The sequence below is a fragment of the Diadema antillarum genome, unplaced genomic scaffold (assembly GCF_040938485.1).
Source record: "Diadema antillarum isolate AM-2024a unplaced genomic scaffold, OU_Dant_1.0 seq00000354_RagTag, whole genome shotgun sequence".
In the NCBI taxonomy this organism is placed as follows: Eukaryota; Metazoa; Echinodermata; class Echinoidea; order Diadematoida; family Diadematidae; genus Diadema; species Diadema antillarum.
This window is the reverse complement of record NW_027271360.1, coordinates 171,888-197,059: the sequence shown is the minus strand read 5'-3', so window position 1 is coordinate 197,059 and position 25,172 is coordinate 171,888. Positions and strand designations below refer to the sequence as shown.

Here is a 25,172-nt window from a genome sequence, read left to right as displayed (position 1 = left end):
TACCTTTATATGTACTGCTGTTGATCTTAATTTGAAGAGATGAAGAATGAAAATATCTTGGGAGCATGCAGCAACGATATGCACAAGTAATAAAACAAGAAACAAGATGAGATGAGCGAGAGCTACTGTATTCCTTTTTCTACTATTCCAGCTCAAAGCAGACTGATTTGAATTCCATTTAAGCTATTTTGTGCAAGAGTAGAGTAATAATATAACATCATAGTGGTGGTGCAATAATTCACAGAATGTAGCTAGTACAAGATATATTGTTACAAATACAGTACATTCATTTGCATTCACAGTAATTTACAATACGGTGTAACATACTGCAGTATAATTGTTCAAGACTTTTGTTTCTTTTGTTTCTTTATTTTGGTTTATTTATCTAGCAAACTCTATGAAGTCACAACAGCAAAACAACCATTTAGATAATGGATAACACAAGTTAAAGAAAAAAACTGCAATATGATGCACACAACAAAATGAGCATACCAGGGTATTGTAAAGATTAAATGAATAAACAAATGTGGGTGGCAAAGACATGGTCTATGCTTGGTCAGTTTGAAATGCACAGAAAGAAAAGAGATTATGCATGAACACGGGCATGAATGTACCCTAGAAGGATAGAAGCAGCATGTCGGCAGAAGAAGAGATCTCAAATGAAGTATTTTTTTTACTGAAGACTTAAAGGACAAGTCCACCTTCATATACATAAGTATTGAGAGAATGCAGCAATATTAGTAGAACACATCAGTGAAAGTTTGAGGAAAATTGGACAATCTGTTCAAAAGTTACAAATATTTGAAGTATCTGCGCAGTCACTGCTAGAAGAGAAGACTACTACAGTGTATGATGTCACATGCGTACAACTATACAAGGGAAATAAAAAGAGAATTTCACAAAACTTTACTTTTTGAATAAAGTGCACAGTTCATCGACTTGCTACTGACGTATGTTAAGGGCAATATTATTCCCCCTGCCTTCTGAAAGAGAGAAGCCGAGTGTTCTTTTGTTATGGGAGAAAAATGGAAATATGTTGAATTTATTCTTTCTTTATATCGTTGTAATCATGTGACATCACAAGCTATAGTAGTCTTTTCATCCAGCCGTGACTGAGCAGAAACTTGAAAAATTCATAACTTTTTAACAGATTGTCCGATTTTGCTCAAACTCTCACTGATGTGTTCTACTAATATTGCTGCATTCACTCAACCCACATGTCTATGAAGGTGAACTTGTCCTTTAATTCACTGCTTCAGCTGGTCCAAAGCAAGCAGTCTTTTCTTTTGTTTGGATCACACTAAAATATAAGTTGAGACAAATTACATTTTGTCTTACCAATCTTAACCACATGCTAGCATCATGATGTAATCACAGGCTTTCATTGTATAGCCCTGTCACTGAAGAAAAAAAACAAATCATGAGAGATGATACGTATCAGCTGTGCAAGGGTGATTGTGCTGTGCATTGCATATATTGTATTTTAATACAACCTTAAGCACTGCCTTTCCTTCCTTTTTCCTTTTTATACTCAACGTACATTGGATATGTACTTCAGAGACATTTGCAACATTTGCAAACTAAATCATTGCAACTGGATAACATTTTACTCCACAAGGTACACCTTGACCAACTTCCTGGAGTTGAAGAACTTAAAGGCTTTCTTCTCATTTGAGTCACTGCTGACGCTTCTCTTGGCAATGGTACCTGTGACAAAGAAAGGTAATGGTCAAAGGTCATGATGTGGTTTACTACATGAATATTTGCTTTAATAGCCTATTAGGGTGAGTAAATTACCTTTTTTCCCTTGGAAAAACTGCAACAGAAATAAGAAAACTATGACCTCTTTTGCAATATAATATTCATTTTCTAAATATATATTTTTTTTTCTAGAGGAAAAAAAATCTTTTTTGATATCTAGAAACATCACCCAAGGTGGTACATTATACACTCAACTTAAAAAATAAAAAAAGAAACACTTTTTCAAGTTCATATTTTTCCAAGAAGATTTCAATGAAAATCAATGTATCATATGTGACCCTGCACCACAAGACCAACAAAAAGTCGCCAAACATGAATTTTTAGTTAAGGGCATATTCTGAAAGAGCAGACTCTAAGCTTTAAAATGATGTATAACTCAACTCAAATGGATTCTCCTAACCTATATAAATATCAGAGAGAAAGCCCACACTCTGGAAAAGTTTGAACAGAGAAAAGAAGCTCGGAAGTACAGTCGTACAAGGGTCTATTCAAGCGCCTAATCTTTCACCAAGCTGCGCTAGGTGTGGGATGAAAGGGACAAAACACAGGATGTCAACCACTGGAGTAACAACAATGAAGGGATTAGCAGATTAAGCTGAATTTTAGCATCTTCTATTAACACATTCTGTCCATGATTATTGCCAAATTTCAAAGCAGTAGCATTCTCCTTTTTAAAGTTACAACGGAATTGTATTAGACCTGAAAGTGAAGAGTGTCAAAAGGATTTCAAGAAATGAAAGGGGACCTCTAATACAAACCTGATCATTCTACTCTCCACCCCCCAAAAGAAAGGGGTTGTAAAGAAATCGCTGTAAACACACTTTCCCATTTACGTATGATCCCAAACTAAAGAATAATGTAGAAGAAAGATAGCTCTTTCAGAAAATATGAAAAACTCAAGATTGCCTCAGGTGACCCTTTTCACCTGTTTTGAGTCATTATGTAAAATCAAGGGTGCGACTTTTTGTTTGTTTTGTGATGCACGGCTATTGACCTAATACAAAAATTATGTAGGTCAACATAAAGGGATATTTCACACATTAGTGAACACATTCATTTTTGTCCTCCAAGGCACACAAGTAAAAATTACTAAAATTGACATGTTCTCCTTCATTTGTAAATGCCCTTCGAGATGACAATGATAACAAAACACCAGTTTAACTAAATGAAAGAGAAGAATTAAATAAGCAAGCATAGGCTTTCTTACTCCTTTTCTCTTTAAAACCTGAAACAAAGTCAAAGTGGGAAACTAAAGGGGGAATAAGAATTTTTTGTCAACTCAAACTTAAAATGACTTGCTGAGTAAGGACACAATGATGATTAAATAAACAGAATATTTTTATTTCATTCTTTAAGTTAGTAATTGAAGAGTTCATGAGACAAATTAAAGAACCAAATGTTATTTACATTTTTCCTAATTTGGGAAATAATTCAAATTCCTATCAATTTTTGTTAATATTGCTTCCTCTTGTATTTCATTTGAATTTCGATTTGACAGAAGATACTTCATTTTCTTCCATTATTGTCAGCCTTTATTGATCTTTTGGGCTTCAAAGATACTATAGAGATAAAAGGTTTATTTTTACAACCTAATTCATGTTTTTATTGTGTTAAATTTGTTTGTTCTTGTTGTTACATGGAAAAACGCTTATGCAAGAATGACAACTTGTTGACCCCGCCAATGCTATTTTTTTTTTACTGGTCATGTCCGACAAGTAACTTTGGCAATATAGGTGGGACCGTAATGTAAGAGAAAAACAAGGAACTTACACCAACTCTGGATCGTTGGCCGATTTGGAGCTCAGCAAGCTTAACGTCTGCTTGTGCAGGTGAAAACAAATCCTCAGGAGTAGGTAACGTTTCCAGAGCTGCCACCACGTAAATGAGAAGCAGACACAAATCGGGTTTCCAAGTAAACAGTCACCTTAGAGGCATTTAATAGAACACAGCTTCAGACCAGATAGCCAGCAGTGTGATGCAGAGAAGAACCATACAGTCACCACGAGGTGGCGCTATGTAACAAGCTTGAATTGTAACATTAACAAACATTAACGAGACATGAAAACTCGTCACATTGAGGACGAGTTAGGTGATACGCTTGTGGTCATAAGATGACAGTCATCTGTGATCGACAAAGAAAAGAATGTGATATAGGCACCTTGAAGTTATATTGAGCGTACATGCGAAACCGTTTCTGTAACCACTCGGCCACGGGTCATCCACGGAAATGGTAAGACAAAAAAAAAAAACAATGTATAGATATAACAGGGGGAAAGTCAATGCCCACTCAACCAACGTGGCCGTGTGAACATCTATTGCATTGCTAGACGGAAAAGCGGCCTTGTAACGACTGAGGTCGCTATGCCATTTCTGGCAACTTGGGAAAAATACGTCCCGCAGACATAAAACCTATAATCGGCTGATTTTGATACCTTGCCTTTAATCACAATTTTCAGTGTAATGACGTCATCAAATTACAAAACAATGACATCGTCTTGAAAGACAATTGTTCAAAGTACAACACCTCAGTCGTCGTCATTACATACTATGATCGGTTTGACAAAGTCAACCTGCAAAATTGTGCTGCAGTCGAAGCAATGTGGTCTCCAACACACAAAAAAGAGGGATATGGCGTGTGTGTGTGTGTCTGTGTGTGTGTATAGGTGCGTTTATATACGTACGTGATTTCTACATGGACGAATATGTAATACAAAATTGAAGAAAAAAAAGTAAAATAGCTAAGTATTTTGTTTCGTGATCTTGTGGGGTTCCAACCCGCAACCTTACGTCTCTGAGACGTCGCCTTTAGCCACTCGGCCATACGTCTCGACGAGAAAATATGGGGAACGTAAACTTATGTATGTGAAAGATACATGAGGAATCGTTTTGTCCACATTCCATTTTCATTTTCAGTTTTAAACTGCAAAATTGTCAATCTGATGAGGAGATTTCAAAGAATAAAATGCATGATTACTGCAGCTTATTGTCTCAGCTACAACATACTAAAGTTTCAGAGGAAATGAAGCAAAATCAGCTGAGATAGAGGTGCTTAAACGTTGTCAAGTCAATGCATGGTTTTTAAAAAAATCACCTCCCATAGACATAACACGTAAACTTATCCGATTTTGTGTCTTTACTTTTATCACAACTTAAAGTATGATGACGTCATCAAACTAGAAAACATCGATATGGATTTGAAAGACAGTTGTTTAATGTATAATATATAAATCGTACGTTGTTAGTTTGCTATTGACATGACGATCAATCACACGAATATGAGGCAGCTATTAGTACCTGTATGAAATTATTATAGGCATGGTTATCAAATTCCCTTAAAATTTCCTTATTATTGCGTTATTTTTACACACAGTTAAGCTATCTCTTTAAACTCGTCACAGTTTAATGAGAATCATGAACATCATACATTAGTACCATATTCAGTTCCATAGCTGATCGCGTTTGCTAATTAATTAAGATTTATTGTCTAGAATGTGCCATATGGCCAACCTGTATACACACGTGGACACACAAACACAATGCTAAATGTATGTATCAAACCTCTGTAACACAACTTTGAACTAACTGTAGAAAGTATCGCTGCACTTATCATACATACTTTTTATCATTATCTGAAACTCCACAAAAACCACTAATTGACAAATAATCATCAATACAGAAGACTGACTTAAAGGAACAATTCAAATACCTTTTTTTACAATGTATAGCTTCTTACATGTATAAAATCAGCACAAAGTAACCACGACTACATTGTGTTACTGAATTGATATGAACAAATTTCATTATGTTACAATATACCATGATCAGCTTGAAAAGCCCAGACCTGCAATATTTTGCAGCAGTCGAAGCAATGCAGTCTCCAACGATAAACAAAGGGATACTGTGTGAGTGTGTGCGTATAGGTGTGTTTACATGCGAACGTGACTTCTACATGGACGAAGGTGTAGTACTCCATTGAAGAAAAAAAGTAAAAAGAAAATTATTATTTTCTTTCGTGCTCTTGTGAGGTTCGAACCCGTACGTGTGCCAACCTCACGTTTCTGTGACGACACCTCTAACCACTCGGCCATACGTCTCGACGAGAAATTAGAGGAACGTAAACTTATGTACGCGAAAGATGAATCAGGAATCGTTTCGTCCGCATTCCATTCTCATTTTCAGTTTTAAATTGCAAAATTGTCAACCTGATGAGGAGATTTCAAAGAATAAAATGCATGATTACTGCAGCTTATTGTCTCAGCTACAACATACTAAAGTTTCAGAGGAAATGAAGCAAAATCAGCTGAGATAGAGGTGCTTAAACGTTGTCAAGTCAATGCATGGTTTTAAAAAAAATCACCTCCCATAGACATAACACGTAAACTTGTCCGATTTTGTGTCTTTACTTTTATCACAACTTAAAGTATGATGACGTCATCAAACTAGAAAACATCGATATGGATTTGAAAGACAGTTGTTTAATGTATAATATATAAATCGTACGTTGTCAGTTTGCTATTGACATGACGATCAATCACACGAATATGAGGCAGCTATTAGTACCTGTATGAAATTATTATAGGCATGGTTATCAAATTCCCTTAAAATTTCCTTATTATTGCTTTATTTTTACACACAGTTAAGCTATCTCTTTAAACTCGTCACAGTTTAATGAGAATTATGAACATCATACATTAGTACCATATTCAGTTCCATAGCTGATCGCGTTTGCTAATTAATTAAGATTTATTGTCTAGAATGTGCCATATGGCCAACCTGTATACACACGTGTACACACAAACACAATGCTAAATGTATGTATCAAACCTCTGTAACACAACTTTGAACTAACTGTAGAAAGTATCGCTGCACTTATCATACATACTTTTTATCATTATCTGAAACTCCACAAAAACCACTAATTGACAAATAATCATCAATACAGAAGACTGACTTAAAGGAACAATTCAAATACCTTTTTTACAATGTATAGCTTCTTACATGTATAAAATCAGCACAAAGTAACCACGACTACATTGTGTTACTGAATTGATATGAACAAATTTCATTATGTTACAATATACCATGATCAGCTTGAAAAGCCCAGACCTGCAATATTTTGCAGCAGTCGAAGCAATGCAGTCTCCAACGATAAACAAAGGGATACTGTGTGAGTGTGTGCGTATAGGTGTGTTTACATGCGAACGTGACTTCTACATGGACGAAGGTGTAGTACTCCATTGAAGAAAAAAAGTAAAAAGAAAATTATTATTTTCTTTCGTGCTCTTGTGAGGTTCGAACCCGTACGTGTGCCAACCTCACGTTTCTGTGACGACACCTCTAACCACTCGGCCATACGTCTCGACGAGAAAATTAGAGGAACGTAAACTTATGTACGCGAAAGATGAATCAGGAATCGTTTCGTCCGCATTCCATTCTCATTTTCAGTTTTAAATTGCAAAATTGTCAACCTGATGAGGAGATTTCAAAGAATAAAATGCATGATTACTGCAGCTTATTGTCACAGCTACAACATACTTAATTTTCAGAGGAAATGAAGCAAAATCATCTGAGATAAAGGTGCTTAAACGTTGTCAAGTCAATGTATGGTTTTTAAAAAAATCACCTCCCATAGACATAACACGTAAACTTGTCCGATTTTGCGTCTTTACCTTTAATCACAATTTAAAGTATGATGACGTCATCAAATTTCAAAACCATGACATGGACTTGAAAGGCAAATGTTCAAAGTAAAACATATCTGAATTTGGGGTGATATTAAGCTTAAACAATAGAGATACGAGTAAATGAATGTCAGAAAGAGTACCTCAAAAAATTTAATTCCACTTTTTTGATTTCATATGATGATATGATGACGTCATGAGTTTTCCTGGCAATATTGGTACTTGAAACGTTATTTCCAATTCATATGCTTTTGTAATATGCAATAGAAATATAGGGTCAATGGACGATTTAAAGAGCTATGGCGACATAAACAAAAACATGTTTTTTCACTATATTTGCAGAAAGACGCGCGCGCGGAATTTCAACTTTGACGCCAGTGCATTCCTTTGTTATAGGTCAAAATCGATCGGAAATCAATGGATATTGTTACTCAAAGTATCAGAAATCCAAATCATTCAAAAAATTGCATTTTCATGTTAGTTACGCCCTCTGCGCGCGAAATTGCGCGGACGGACGCGCACGCGAGAAAATGTTTGAAACGCTTAAAATTGTCTGAAACTTCGAGATTTCCCATTGGGAAGTCGTTTTGAGCCTTTTAAAATTTTGACGCGCGCAAACGCGCGCGTAATGATGACCTGGGTAACTAGCGTTAAAATGTAAGATAGAGCGTGACCTGAACTTTGTGTCCACCGAAAATGATACAGAGATGATATCTAGTTATGAAGTTATGATCGATCATGTGACAAGGTCCGAAAATCACAAAATGGCGCCTAGATGACGTCATAGATATGTTACTGTCATGAAAACCTTATTGTGGCTAGATATTGTTATGAGACATGTTGACTGAAAATGTCATGTTATTCCGTAATGTCATTGTTGAGATATTGACGACACAAAATGTGGCAGAAAGAAAGAAGAATAAAACTAGACTTGGAATTTGTCAAGACTGACAAATTAGGTGATCCGATTTGTTTTAATCGATGATTCGAGTCCTGATCGCAATAGGCATGACCATATAGGTTTCATCTGTGTTTAGAGACATTGGCCGTGTGATGTTTGGATTCCCATTTAGAAAATAGAGTCAGGTCTGCCATCTTTGGTACCAAATTCGGTATACACTATAACGAAGATACAGAATGAAGTATATTTGACCATTGACCCAACTTTGCGCAGCCAAGATGGCATCTGAGCAAAAAGTGGTTATTTTGTGAAATGATTCTTGTAACATGGTCTTTGCGTGTGGAAAATACGGGAAAGATAGGACATGTATTCACCAAGATACAGGTTGAAACATTTATGACCTTTGACCCTAATTTACATACCCAAGATGGTGTCTGATCAAGTAGTTGTTATTTTATGAAATAAAGTACGTGACATGACCTAAACATGTGCAAAATATGGGCGTGATAGGGGCTGGTTTTTTTAACTTATTGCAAAGAAAGTGGCATAAAGAAAGAAATATCTCAATACATCGAAGATAAGTATAATTTCAACCAAGTTTTTTGACGTGATATCGGCGCCGTATGAAAAAATGGAGGGTATAGTCGCGATAGCCCAAAGTCTGAGCTACAACATATTAAAATCTGGGAGAAATTCACGAAAGAGTAAGTGAGCTAGTGTTCGATAAAGACCGTCATGTCAATTTTCATTTCCAGAAAAATTCCCTCCCGTAGAGATAACACGTAAACTGGTTAAATTTGACAAGGTTACATTATATCTATTTTCACGAGGTGAAGACATCATCCGATTAAAACTTTGATTGAACAAAACTTAAAGAGTATTACATTGGCTACAACATACTGAAATCTGGAAGAAATTCACCGAAGGGTAATTGAGCTAGTCGTCGATAAAGACAATCATGTCAATTTTCACATCTAGACAAATTCCCTCCCATAGAGATAACACGTCATAATGAAGATAAAGAAAGAAGTACATATGACCTTTGACCCTACTTTGCACAGACAAGATGGCGTCTGAGCAAAAAGTAGTTACTTTGTGAAATGATTCTTGTAACATGGTCTTTAAGTATGCAAAATATGGGAAAGATAAGACATGTATTCACCAAGATACAGGATGAAACATTTTTGACCTTTGACCCTAATTTACATACCCAAGAAGGTACCCGATCAAGTAGTTGTTATTTTATGAAATAATGTACGTGACATAAACTAAACATGTGCAAAATATTGGGCTGATAGAGCTTGTTTTTCTTGAGTTATTGCAAAGAAAGTTGCAGAAAGAAAGGAATATGAAAATACATGGAAGATAAGCTTTAATTTCAACCAAGTTTTTGGGCATGATGCCGACTCCGTATGAAAAAACGAAGGGCACACTTACGATAGCCCAAAGTCTCAGCTACAACATACTAAAATATGGGAGAAATTCACCGAAGCATAAGTGAGCTAGTGCTCGATAAAGATAGTCATGTCAGTTTTCATTTCCAGAAAAACTGCACTCCCATAGAGATAACACGTAAACTGGTCAAATTTAACAATGTTACTTTTAATCCCTTTTTACGAGGTGATGCCGTCATCCAATCAAATTGTTGTTATTATATATCTGAAAGACCATTTAATAAGCTACAACATATTGAAATTTGGACGAAAATCAACTAAAGAATAAGTGAGATATGCTTGAATGAACTTGAAATTTGATGACGTCATTTTGAAAATTTACTTTTTTAACTTTATTAAGAAATTTGATATATTTTAATCATTTTTCCAGCATTGCCAACCCATGAAATGACATGTACAACTCATCAGCTTTCAGAATATGTAAAAAAAATGGGGGGTCACCGTCCATCCTGACGAGTAAAATTGGATTTAAAATTGGCAGTTTTTTGGCATTGTTGCACTGTATATCGCCATTGACGCGCGCGCGGAATTTCAACTTTGACGGACCCGTATGACGTCATCTTGAGTCGGATTGACTTGAAACTTGGTAGAAATATTCCTTGACATTTCAGACATCCGATCAAAGTGAAAAAACGGGAAATTTTCATTGCATATGAGCTGTGCGTGCGTATATGTGCGCGCGCGTACGCGTCCGTCCGATTTTTTCAATTTTTCAAAAAATGCTCCAAATGGTCTGAAACGTATGCAAAAAAAATTTGAGCTTGATTGGAGCATACAAATATTTCAACGCGCGCGTACGCGCACGTCTTTACGATGCGAGGAATTTTGAAAATATGGGTAGAATTCCCTTGAATTGAAATTTATGTGACGTAAATTTCATTGAGAAATTCCACTCCATTAATGAGATATGATTGAAAATGTGTTTTCATATAATGACGTCATAGTGACGTCACGGTCGACTGATCACTACGATTTTACTTGACATGTCGTCTTTGGGACATGATACACATATGGTATAAGTTTGACATTCATAGGCAATGCACTTTCTGAGCTCATCTCTACACAACTTTTGCGGAGAAATAAAGAAGAAGAAGAAGAAGAAGAAGAAGAAGAACAAAGAATCAGTACAGATACAGAAGGTGATCCGAGAGGATTCTCGGATCACCTAAAAAAAGAGAAATTTTGGCAATCACAATAGGTGATACGCTGATAGCGTATCACCTAATAACACTGGCAAAGGACATGAAACGCATTTTAGCGGATATCAACGGATGCCAAAAATCGACCTTCGGTTCCCATGCGGTTGCCTTATCCGGCAAAGTGTGACAGGGGCATAAGTTTCTTCGTAGGACGATCTCGTATCATCAGATCACGTCCGACATGTCTGACACTGACCTGAAAGTTGACCAACACGAGTCGGATTCATCGGACTGCGATCCGATACACCGGTGGGTGGTCAGATGTGAATGTTATGAGCATATTCATTCAGTTAAAGGGATGTAACATTATTGGTGGAGATGAGAATTGGGCTTTTAACTTTTTGGGAGATACCAAGAAAACACCAATGAAAGAGTACAGAACATACCATTTCAAGAGAAATTCAAAGTTTATTTTGATGAATATCGGGTTTGGAATGACTGAAACATCCCAAAACAAAGTAAAACAAAGCAATCGTAATAAAGTGTGGGTCCCACACTTATTAGAATTGCTCGGTTTTGGATATATCAGCCATTTCAAAACCAATTTTCATCAAATAAGCGTTGAATTCCTCGTGGAATTGCATGCTCTCTCAAATTTCATAGGAGGTTTCTCATTATCTCACCAAAAAAATGTTAGAAACCTGAAATTAGGTTTCAACCGAAACTATACGATCCCTTTAAGTACCTGTTTGTTTAGAATAGCAATCTGAGAATAGTTGGGATGATCACGTGCAGCATGTGATTTCATATTGGTTCATATAATTATGTACCTCGCTTTTGACCTGGACTCTCTTCTTTTGCGTTGTTTTACCTGTACAAATTGTTTGTGTTGCCTACCCTTGAGTATGGGGTTCCAACCTCGTTTGTTCATGCCAGTAAACACATTGATGTGTTGGAGCTAGTTCAGAGGAGGGCGACGCAAATTGTGATCTTGGGACAAAGGCAACAAGAAATGTCATGAAAGGTTGCAGCTGCTTTACGGTACAACTCTTGTATTGAGAAAGACTCATCATGCTGCTTTTACACCATGTTCCCTACCTAACGGCCACGGCAGTCACGTTTAAGACCACCGTGGACAAAACGGGTTGGACGTGAGACAACGGGTGAGACGGGATGTGGAGCCGGGAAATGTGCAAACGCCGGGAAATGTGCAAACGCCGGGAATTGTGCAAACGTCTCGCCGGGAAATGTGCAAACGCCGGGAAATGTGCAAACGTCTTGCCAGGAAATGTGCAAACGCCGGGAAATGGGCAAAAGTTCAATTTTGTCGGGAAATGTGCAAAGTATATACTTTAGCGATATTGTGTATAAAGATAGTAGATAAACTCTATATCAAAACTGCCCTTGAACTTTCACCATTTATATTTTCTTAATGAAATCCTTGACAGATTTTCAACAAAAGTGGCAGGTAGCACGATTATGGCAATTACAGTGACAATGACAATGACAATGACAATGAATTTTATTCTTAAACGGCCCCGCCAAGGGGCATGGAAGAATAACAAACAAGTAAATGTTTTGTGGCTAAACAAAGCCATAAATAAAGATGTAATACAAAAAGCATATATATATGTACATATATCATGAACTTCATAAAGCAAACAACGACAGTTAACAAAAAACAACAACGATCGAATAAGTAAGACAATCGGTACTTAATGGCAAACAGTGGCAGTATCAATATATACATGTACAATGTAAAAGTTAAGTTAATTACGAGACATCAAAATCTGGCCATTATGATCTGACAGAAACTTGACAATTTCCTTAAAACTCTTATGTTCTTAGAATTAAAAAGCTGCTTCATTTTCAAGACATTCGGTCGGCGAGCATAATAGGTCTTAATTAAAACTTTGCGATCCGTTTCAAAGAATGGACATTTAAACAAAAAATGAAACTCGTCACCTGGATCATTCATTTTACACAAGGTGCAGGATTTAAATTGTTGATTAGGGAGATAACGTCCTTCACTAACAGGTAAGCTGTGATTTCCGCATCTAAATCTACATAATACTAACAGTTCCAAATAATCAAGTTTAATCAAATATTTCTCAAAAATGTAGCTTTCTTTAAATATCCTATAGTTAGTGCAAAGGCGGTTTCTATTTACTTCCGCACACCAGTTCTGCTGACCAATATCATTTAAACGAAGACTGACGGCTGATTCAACCCATTTTAGATTGAGGATAATGGCTCGATCAGACCAAATATTAGACATACCGCATTTGTCGAGAATATCTTTCACCTTTACTATCCACTTAGACCTAAAAATTTCTTTATCGTGCAATTGACGTAAAAGGTTATAAACAATACAAGACAGTTTTGATCTCCCATTTACATTTCCATTTAATCTAAGCCAAAAGTTCACCATGCGCTTCTCAATGTTGTAAGTCAGGCTTACCCTCCCGAGCTAACCAAACGCCATACAGTTAGCTGTTCCACGCTTCAAACCTAAAAGACTCTTAAGAAATTTCTTATAAAACATTTCAATACATTCTAAATTGTCATGACCCCAAACCTCACTTCCATACAGTAAAATTGGAGCAACAAGGACATCAAACAGCTCACATTGCACATCGACTGGCAAGGATAGTTTCCTGCCATTCCTGGCTTTGCTTTTCAAATGGAACATAGCTCTACGTGCTTGATTAATCTGTTTTTCATTGCTTTATTGAAAGAGCCATTATAATAAAAAATAACCCCAAGGTAAGTGTAATCATATACAACGTCAAGAGAACTTTCCCCAAACATAAACTGAGGAAACTTACGAACACGACCTCTGGAAAAAATAACCACTTTGGTTTTACTTGTGTTTACAGTGAGTTTCCATAAATCACAGTATTGGTGAACAGCTGATAAAGCACACTGGAGCTCCTCAGCAGACTCAGCAAATGTTACAGTGTCATCAGCGTATAATAATACATACAGACGCAAAAAGACCTCAACATCCTCATCACTTAAATGTTCCCTTATTGCAGAGGAGCACATATCTAGCCCTTTATAATGTCTACTAACAAAATATTCAAAATCATTAAGATAAAGTGCAAACAAAGGGGGAGATAAATTTTCTCCTTGGCGTACACCGATGTTACAAACAAAACACTCAGACAAGTTATTACCGAGTTTTACACAGGATTTTGCATTCTTATACATATCATAAACAACATTAATGATTTTCCCATTGATCCCTGATGATATCAATTTTGACCATAAACTATACCTATTTACAAGGTCAAAGGCCTTCTTATAGTCAACAAAAGCACAGTAAATTCTTTTTCTGCGGTTTAAATACAATTCAATTAGACCATGCAAAGTAAAGATATGATCAAGTGTACTATGTCCTTCTCTAAAACCAGCCTGTTCGCTTCCTAAAATACCTGCACACTCTAGGTAAAGTGAAAGCCGAGCATTAATGCATGCTGTAAACAATTTACCAACACAGCTCAAAAGGGTGATTCCTCTATAATTGTCCGGATCATCAGCAGAACCTTTCTTTTTGTATAGGGGCTTAATCATACCTAGACACCAAACAGAGGGTACAACTCCTGAATAAAGTACAATATTAAAAACTCGAACCAACAAATTCACGAAAGAACCAGGGCAATTTTTCAGTTGTTCATTAATAACATTATCAATCCCACTAGCCTTATTATTCCTTAATTTTCTAATAAAAAGAATGACCTCTTCATAGGTAAAGTCTTTATTGATAGCCTCATTTATGGAATGATCTACAACAGAAGGATCAAAATCAATTTCATCTGAATTCAAGTCTTCTAGTTTCGTACTCAAATTCTTAAAATGCGTCATAAATGCATTTAAAGGAATGTTACTACCCTTCTCTGGCGATTTACAAGCATCATCTAACAGTTTCCAATATTTCTTGGGATTGGAATTTTTCAAATTTCGCAGTGATTTATGAAACTCTTTATTATACGCCCTTGATTTTGCCCTAATAAAACGTTTGTAAGTTTTTGCTAACTTCCCAAGTTCTAACTTTGCATCCACAGAGTTCAACTTCTGCAGCCTGTGCTTTTCTTTAAAATATTCCTTTCTACGAGTTTCACAAGCTTTATCACACCAATGCTTATCAGTTTTACTTAAATGAGTATTGCGTCTACAAACATTAATAACCGAACGTGCTTTCTTACAAATCCCAATCGACTTAGCAGGATCAATTAACAGTCTATTCAAGTCATTAACCATATCATCCATATCACACTGAGAAATTGCTTCAGCATCCAAAGAAGCAATCTTATTATTCACATCATTAATTGCATCAGTATCGAAAGCATTAAGATAAGCAGTTTCAACTTCTTTTTTCCATGACATTTTCAAAGGTTCATATATACCATCATCATCAATACAACAAACATTTTCCATAGGAGGAAGCCTGTCATGGCGTGCATCACTTGGATGAACAGCATCAAAAGTGAGTTGAACAGAAATAGCTCCATGAGCATCAGACAATCATTTATCTAAGGGGTATACATGGAAATCGGTAATCTTCGGCATTAATAGGGAAGAAACAAGTACATAATCAACCACACTAGAGCCTTTCGCATTTTGGCATGTAAATTCTCCTATCCCCAAGTCACTACCAAACCTACCATTAACTATTTTAATGTCAAAGTTCTTACACAACTCAATTAGATTAAGACCATTATCATTAACGCTATGGTCTTTCCTATAACGCTCTGACCCTATCCCAGCCTTGTTAATATTAGCTTTACTGTCAACAACAGATTCAGATGACAATTCAAAAACGCCTTCAATAGTAACAAGATCATCGGGCTCAATAAAATCGCTCAATAATTCCGTTCTAGAATTAAAATCTCCAAACAACAATATCGGAATATCATTATGATCACTTCTAAAGTTAGCCAAATCCTCAGAAATATGACAGAAAACATCATTATGATGAGAATGAGAACCTTCACACGGTAAATATACAATACCTATGATAAACGGTCTAGAAATCGAACTTGCCTTGAGCCAAAACACAAACTCAGAATTTGTATTTTCAATCACATAAAAACTAGCATTAATGCCATCTCTTATAGTAGCCACCCCCTCCCGAAAAAAGGGGAGGGGGAAGGGGGGGGGGGGGGGCTCAAAGTCCCAGAACTACGGTTTTATCGAAATTCTTCTTATATTCTCTAACCAAATAAGAATGAGCTAGGTTGGTTCTATAAAGACATTGATGACAGTAGTTCAAGTATAATGGCAGATCCAGGGATGCAGGGCACCGGCCATAAGTAGGGAGGAGGCTTTAAATTGAAGCCTCAGAATCCCTAAACTAGTGCTATGAGGATATTAATGACTGAAATTGCATGTTTGATTATGACGGATTCAGGGGTGCCCTGATCGCGGGGGGGGGGGGGGGATGATGGGAGGAGAGGGATTTTCTACATCTTCAGTATCTTCTTGAAAAGTCAACGACAGATTTTCACCAAACTTGTCAGATAGCCTCATTACGGTGATATGATCTTTATAAGTTGAAATTAGCCCCCAAGTAACCCCCCCCCCCGTTCGAAGGGGGGGGGGGGGGTTGAAGCCTCAGAGTCCCTAAACTCTGGACTTTTAAATCTTCTTCTGTCGAACAAAAAAGATAAAGTGCCTTAAAGTTAGTGCCTTGAAGACATTAATGACTGAAATCTCATGTTTGATTATGGCGGATCCAGGGGTGCCCCGATTTTGAGGGGGGGGGGGGGAAGTGATGGAGAGGAGGGGGATTGTCCACATTTACTGCATCTTCTTGATAAATCTCAAGAAGGATTTTCACCAAACTTGGCAGATAGCATCTTTACGGTGATATGATCGTTATCAAATTTTGTTAGAATGAGCCCTACCCCCTCCCACCGCCGGGGGGGGGGGGGGGTGGAGGAGTTGAAGCGTCAGGTCCCTAAACTCTGGAATTTGTAATCTTCTGTCGAACCGAAGAAAATAGAACTATGTTATATGAAGATACTAGTTAATGAAATTTCAGGTTTTATTATGACTGGTCCAGGAGTGCCCTGATAAGGGGTGTAAGGGGGAGGAGGGGGATTTTCCACGTTTTCTGCTTAGTCTTGTAAAAATCTATGACGGATTTTCACCAAACTTGGCAGATAGTATATTTATGGTGATTCGATCTTAATTTGTTAAAATGACCCCACCCCCACCGCCGAAGGGGGGGGGGGGGGGGGTTGAACCTTCAGAGTCCTTGTACTGTTGATTGTTTTTTTTTTGTTTTTAACTTCTGTCGAACCGAAAAAGTTCGTGCGATAAAGACATTAATGACAGAAATATCATGTTTGATTATGGCGGGTCCAGGGTGCTCTGATCGGGGGTAGGTGGGGTGAGGGGGAGGAGGGGGATTTTCGAAATGTTCTCCATCTTCTTGAAAACTCTATGACGAATTTTCACCAAACTTGGCAGATAGCATCCTTAATGGTGATACGATCTTAATTTGTTAAAAAGAGCCCCCCCCCCCCTCCGCCGAAGATTGACGTGGGGGGGGGGGGGGGATAAGGGGGGGGGGGGAGTTGAAGTCTCCCATTCGCTAAACTCTGGATTTTTCTGATCTGTCGAACCGAAAAAGAAGAAGATACAGCTAACTTAGTGTTGTGAAGACTTTCATGCCTAATTATACCGGATCCAGGGGTTCCCTGATGGGGGCGGGGGGGGGGGGGGGGATAAGGGTTGTTGCGGGATGGATGATGAAGAATGTATTTTCAGCATCTCCTTAAACGAATCTATGACAGATTTTCAGCAAACGTGGGAGGTAGCATCACTAGTGTAATAGAATCTCGATCACTAAGGGGCAACAAACCGAGGGGGGGGGGGGGGGGGGGGGGGGACGAGAGCGTGGTTGGGGTGAGACGAAGGCTCAAACCTAAGGGATTGAGAGTAAGTATATAAATATCTCTCTCACCATACGTAAGAGAGATATACAGATAGTACCGCGCTTTTTTAGTAAGTACAGTTAATGCACGGAGTAGGTTCATTAAAGCAAGGAGGTACTATATAGGCAAGCTTGCCTAGTACCTCCTTGATTAAAGCTGGTATCTCACTGAGCGGCGAACGTTTGCGAACGTAGCGAATTTGGGAATTCGCCAGGGTTCGTAAACGGTTGCAAAAGGTTCGTAAACATTCGCAAGAAAGTTCGCAAACGGTTTTTATTGTCGCAAACAGTTTTTCTTGTCGCAAAGAAATTTTGAACATGTTCAAAATTTCTTTGCGAACCTTTGCGAATTTGTATTTTCGCTAACAGTTGCAAACATTCGCAAACATTCGCAAAACACTCGTAAGAATTCGCAAACGGTCGTAATACGGTGTCGCTAACATTTTTATATGATTCGCCACTGCTAGCGAACAAGTAACCACATGGTTCCTATATAAAAGCTTCTGAAACAGACAAGGGTTCACTCTAAGAAAGTTCTTGAAGCTCTTGACATATCCATCATGATTGTAATTGCTTCAAAAGCTTTTCATATTGACTAAAGTCTGTCCTCTGCAACATGCACTCTCTGACTCTTTCTTTTCTTCTTCCTTTCTTGTTTTTCTTTATTTTATTTCTCTTATGCTGCACAACTCTCTAAAAAAGAAAGAGTGAAAATGTTCACTCTTGAAGGAGTGAATTACAGAAAAGAGTGAGTTTTGAGTGAAATTGGAGTGAAGTTTGGGTGAAAATGTCTATTTTCACTCATTTTGGAGTGACCTCAGGGATCACTCGAAAATCTTGGAGTGATCCCTGAGGTCACTCCAAAATGAGTGAAAATGAACATTTTCACTCCAAAATCACTCTAATTTCACTTGAAACTCACTCTATTCTGTTATTCACTTCTTCAAGAGTGAACATTTTCACTCTTTCTTTTTTAGAGAGAATAGCTGTAGCAGCAGCCTGACAAAGCAGCTCTTCAAGGATAGCAACACCTTGAGCCTCTTCTTGGCAGAAATTTATTTCCATATCCTGGAAATCCATCTTGAACGGTTGTCACAAGAGATCTGAATTCAGTGGAAGGTTTTATGTCGTTTTATGGGTCTTACTATACACAATCGCCTGGTTCTTTTCTAGGTCCAAGAACATTCGCAAAATTGTCGCAAAGGATTTGCAAACAGTTGCTAATATTTGCAAAACTGTCGCTAACATTTGCAAAATTGTCGCTAACGTTTGCAAAATTGTCGCTAACATTTGCTAACATTCGCTAATAGTCGCCGCCTGTGTTCGCAAACACTTTCGCAAACATTCGCTAAAGTGTTGCTAATTGTCGCTAAACATCGCTAAAAGTCGCTAACTGTCGCTAATGGCAGAAGCGAACTTTGATTTTTCGCAAACATTCGTCAGAAAAGTTGGCGAATCTCAAATTCGCTACGTTCGCAAACGTTCGCCGCTCAGTGAGATACCAGCTTTAGGGATGCCCAAAAAGGGGAGGGAGTATTAAGGAGGCTTAATTTTCACATTTTCGTCTTTTTCTTCAAAACTCAAGACGCATCCCTCGGGTAATAAATTCTATTTCAGCTTAAAAAAAGCCTTCTATACAAAAGTGATGGAGCTAATAGAGTGCTGTTATAGTAAATTCATGAATTTATTTCAAGGGCGGGGGAGGCGGATTTTTGACATATTCAGCTTCTTCGTGAAACCCTTATCTATTAGATATTCGCCAAGCTTGGCACGTAGCGTATCGTATTTATCTGGTGATACGACCTCAATTTGTTTAGATGAGCACTGCCCCAACCCATAAGAAGGGAAGAGATGGAGCCCCCCCCCCCACCATCTCCGCCCCTTGAACTAGACAAGGGGAGTGGGGTCGTTCGCGTGAAATTCAGAATTTTCTGGGAAACCCTACATTTATGAAAATAAGAATACATACTTGAAGAAATTTTCTTTACAACCAAGAGTAATTGAACACAATCTTATCACATTTTTAGAAGGTAGACCTATATTTTGATGAAATTTCACGTCTGCTTATGACGTGGGGGATACCTTGGTTTTATCCCCCGCTTTGGGGAAGGGTAACAAATTGGACTTGTTGCCCCTTCGAACAAAGTGGGATTCTATTACCCTATATAGAGATGCTACCTCCCACGTTTGGTGAAAATCTGTCAAAAATTTCTCAAGAGGATGCAGAATATGTGAAAATCCCCCTCCCCCTCACTCACCCCCCCCCCCCCTTATAGGAACACCCCTCTCTTCGCCACAATCCAACGTGAAATAAAATTTCATGGCATTAATGTCTTCATAGTACTGTACTAAGCCCTATCTTTTCCGGTTTGACAGAAGAAGATAAAAATTCTAGAGTTTAGGGACTCTGAGGCTTCAACCCCCCCCCCCCCCACTTCGGCGGTGTGTGTGTGTGTGTGTGTGTGTATGTGAGGGAGCTCATTTTAACAAATTAAGAGCATATCACCATAAAGATGCAATTTGCCAAGTTTGGTGAAAATCCGTCGTAGATGTTTCAAGAAGATGCTGAACATGTGGAAAATTCCTCCCCTTGCTCTTACCCACCCCTCTCGATCTGGAGACCCCTTGATCCGCCATAAGCAAACATGAAATTTCATTCATTAACGCTGTGTCTTCATAGCACTAAACTTAGCTCTATCTTTTTCGGTTTGACAGAAGATTAAAGAAATATCAGAGTTTAGGGACGCTGAAGTTTCAACCCCCCCCCCTTCGGCGGTGTGTGTGGTGGTGGGGGCTCATTTGAACACATTAAGATCATAATTATTACCATAAACATGCTATCTGTAAAGTTTGGTGAAAATCCCTCGTAGCTATTTCAGGGAGATGCTAAAAATGTGGAATAGCCCCTCTACCCTCCCCCCCCCCCCCCCCGATCTGGGCTCCCCTTGATCCGCCATAATGAAACATGAAATCTCATTCATAAATGTGTTCATTGCACTAACTTAGCTCTATCTTTTTCGGTTTAGCAAAAGAAGATTTAAAAAAAAATCAGGATTTTAGGGACGCTGAGGCTTTAACCCCCCCCCCCCCCCCTTCGGCGATGGGGGGGGGGGGGGCTTCTTCTAACAAATCAAGATCATGTCATTACCATAAATGTGACTGTATCTGCCAAGTTGGGTGAAAATCCTTCCTAGATTTTTCGAGAATATGCTGAAAATGTGGAAAATTCCCTCCCCCTCACCCCCCGATCAGGGCACCCTTGGGTCCGCCATATCAAACATGAAAGTTCATCAATTTATGTCTTCATAGCACTAACTTAACTCTATCTTTTTCGGTTCGACATATGAAGAAAAAATCATCAAGCGTTTAGGGACTCTTGAGGCTTCAACTCCTCCCTCCCACCTCTTGGTGGTGGTGGTGGTGGGGGGGGGGGGGAGGGCTCATTTTAACAAATTACGATCATATCTTAATTAATTAAGATGTTATATGCCAAATCTGGTGAAATTTTCTTGTGGGGTTTACAAGAAAATGCCGAATAATGTATAAAAAACAGAAAAAAAAAGATGGTCGCTAAGACAGGTGGTAAAGATGATAATGGTTCATGCGCAGCTTTGATTGAGAGTTTCTCTTCCATTTCCCGGCGTCACGTTTGCACATTTCCCGTTGATGAAATTTAGAGATTTGCATATTTCCCGGCAAGACGTTTGCACATTTCCCGGCGTTTGCACATTTCCCGGCGAGACGTTTGCACATTTCCCGGCGTTTGCACATTTCCCGGCTCCACACGGGATAGGCAAACGCGACAGAACGTGATTGCCGTGGATGCCGTGTCAGATTTTTAAGCCGTCAAAAGATTGCCACGGCAGTCCCGGTGCTAATAAGAAACCTTGTAGGCTGTAATAAAACGTGGTGAACGTAACAAAACGCGATGGCACATAATAGGCCGTAACAGAATTTAGAGGCAGTCCGCAGTGAGACACGACGGGAAATTGTTAAGTCTAGCCTGACAAAACGTCCTGACACTAGAGTCTGGTAGCTTGTATTTATGTTCACCGGAGCAAGGGCTAGAAAGAAGCAGTATCCATCTATCCACGGCGCACTACGTTTCAGGCAAACGGTGCTGTCGTGGTCACCTTGGACATAAAGGTACAACTCTGTACATGTATAAACGTAGCATTGCTTGTGTGATACTCCTCGCCTGATTAATATTTTTTAACCTTCATACAGACTAACCCCGGGACGCTCCGTATACAGTTACACACTGTGGGAGCGTCCTGAGTCAATAGAGTGCTATATCGGTAAGCTTGAAAAACATACACAGTCTGTCACAGATTTTCGCACCTCCGTAAGTTTCGAATATCACGAGGAAAAAACGTACTTTTATAGTATACATAAGATTCTTATCTAATTAATACCCTTCGTTCACCTTGTTCTTGTTCACACTGGTCCAATGATCTTGAAAAAACGTTTTTTTCACGGCCATATACGGGTCCGTAGTCCTAGCTCCCCATCCCATTCACCATTTTCGAAATCAGTATGCAGTACACTGCGCACGTAAATATTCATGTGCTGGCGGAGTCGCAATGCGTTTAGCCTTCTGACAAGGCCTGCGCGCGCGCACCCACCCAGAAAGCAACGCAATATACAGCGAGAGGGTTTGCCAACAGTATGATAAGGCCTTGCCACAAAGCTACACGACTTGACGGCCAGCGCATGCGCACAAATCTCAAATCCATTGACTGTATAAGATGTAGTTCTCCCGAGTTCCTCTCGACCGAGTCGCATTTAACTCATCAAACCGAGCAGAAAGGGACTATTGCCAGAACCAAAAGTTGAACGCAGTCAGTCTTCAACATTACATCTTCACCTGTAAGTCTTCATATTGCAGAATTTTTGCGATTTCATATTGATTTTTAGGCGCTATACTTCGCCTGTCATGATCATGTCTGCTACAATGCGCAGCCCCAACACTGCGTGTTGGGGCTGGTCGCAGTTACATGCAGACGTATGTATTGTACAGTCTACATGTATTTGTATTAGGAAATGGTTCACGTTCACGTTCACACACACACACACACACACTGCGAGTTCTCAAAAGTGCAGCTGTAAAGAGGATTAAATTTGTGGTTTTGTTAGAATTTATTCAGTGAAGGCAGTTATACATTACACAAGTATTGCCCTACTCATTTGCTGTATGACTACAGATTTTGACACAATTTGCTGTAGGGTGTGGGATAGAAGACCTGGGAATCATGGTACATTAAGTTTACTTTTTCTTCCCCCTGGAAGTTCTGTTAATTGCGTCACAATCTATGTACTTTTTCATTTCTGCTTGTTACTCTTTATGATTTCGTTTCTTTTGACATGCTAAATCAATCGTCTTTTTTAAAACTCTTTTTAGAGATGTCTGAAATGCAGAATAAATGTTTGACAAAACTGAAATTGCAGAATGAAAACAAATGAATGACTAAACAAATACATAAATAAACTAGAGAGGGGCCCGTCAAAGGCGGCAGACCCACGCCTTGTACAAAGTCGGGGTAAACATAATGTGCATTCGGTCATCTACCAGAATTCGGTCACTTAATTGCCAGTGTGCTTTATCACCAGCCAGTGAGTTCTACCAAAGATCGTACACTGAAGTGTACGATCTTTGGGTCTACAGTCACATCACACGCAAATCACATCATTTCACATACGGTAACACTCATTCACAGCAGGAAAGTCCTTTAGTCTCCTCCAAAAATCCATCGAAAATCCCAAATACCACCGTCAAAAGTGCAGAATCAGAACTTTTCCAAGCGCGCGCGAATTAAGTCCAGTTTTAAGAGTATACGTGTATTGTTATTGTCTACGCGACGGGTCGCCGAAAAAGCGCTAAAAATCGAGAAATACGCCGTTTTCTTGCGGGATATTTTGCTCATAGCAAGCCGAGAGTGTGATGATATCAAAGGTCGTATGAGTGTACGATCTTTGATGGTATCCACAAAAGCGCAAAAGAAAAACAAAATTTACGTACTCCCTAGGCAATTACCCCTATGATTAGTGTCTACGGAAATTATTCAATGCAAGGGTTGAATGCAAATGTCTACTGCACCAGTATTCGGTCACCAACGAGCGCCGCAACGTCCCCGATGCAATTTTGCACCAACAGTTTACAGCGCGATGCATTTTCAGCGGCCTTGCACACGCATTGACATTGAGCGCGCATATCGTGCAGTGTAACTGACCGAGCAAATGCTCCTCCAACGAAAAAAAACAATCAATGTTAATTTGAAAAATCATCAAAATACGGGCCAGTTTGTGACGACGGAGAACAAACTTTCATAAATCTAGAAGGACATAGTCCCTCAAATAGGCCTAAACGTAAATTTCGGAATTCTTACGAACATTTGAGCAGCGAAGTCGGATCGTTTGGGAGTTTATGTGTTCGTATGGTAGCGGAAAATCGCAAAGTGAGAAACGGGAAATTTTCGGAGTGGTCACTATATCATGGGGTCAAAACTTCAAGGTCACACAGAATTTGCAAAAGTCCACCGATTATCACCAAAATCTAATCGATTCTTTCCTGCCATTATCCAAACATCCCCTGAACATTTCGTGCAAATCCGTTTACCCGTTCTCTTGTTATCTTGTACACAAACAAACAAACAAACAAACAAACAAACAAACAAACAAACAAACATACGGAACCCTTTACATAACCCCCTGCCGATTTTCATCGGCGTGGGTAACTAGAACTATCACTGAAGGTGATTAATACCCCCGCCCCTAGTGTTGCTTAATAGTATGTGATGTCATAAGGGCAATGACGTTAATACCAAGTTTGTGCACTTGTCGAAGTGGAAACAGAATAATTTTAGTTTACTGTACAATTACAGAGTTGACACTATAAAACTTACAGCACGTGGAAACATGCTTTCCCCAAGCATCACATTTAAAGACCATCATACACACCAAATTTGACCTTCATAGCTTGAATGGTTTATTTTGATACAAAAATGAGTGGTTACCATGGCAACACATTTTCCTTAAACTAACACATTGGTGTCTTGCAAAACTACACTTCTAGATCATGATACATACCAGATTTGACTTAAATTGCTTGAATGATGGAAAAAATTATTCGATCTGCAAGGTTTTGGTAAAATTGTGGTTACCATGGCAAGGGTTTGTGTGACAAACACAAACATTATGTGTTCCACATCTATACCTCAGGGCCATAATGCCTACCAAATTTGGTTTCAATTGCTTGAAAACTGTGGAAGAAGTTCACTCCACAGGATAAAAAAA

The 25,172-nt window shown here is 38.6% G+C and overlaps 1 protein-coding gene across 1 annotated transcript in view; it reads right to left on the bottom strand.

Moving 5' to 3' along the window:
• Positions 1-1,494: 1,494 nt before the first annotated feature.
• The window catches only part of LOC139731054 (integral membrane protein 2B-like), a 147,608-nt gene continuing 123,930 nt past the window's right edge, over positions 1,495-25,172 (bottom strand). Inside the window, exon 6 of the mRNA XM_071641932.1 lies at positions 1,495-1,707. Coding sequence (XP_071498033.1) covers positions 1,607-1,707 — 101 coding nt within the window. The 3' untranslated portion in view covers positions 1,495-1,606. The remainder of the gene's footprint in view (positions 1,708-25,172) is intronic.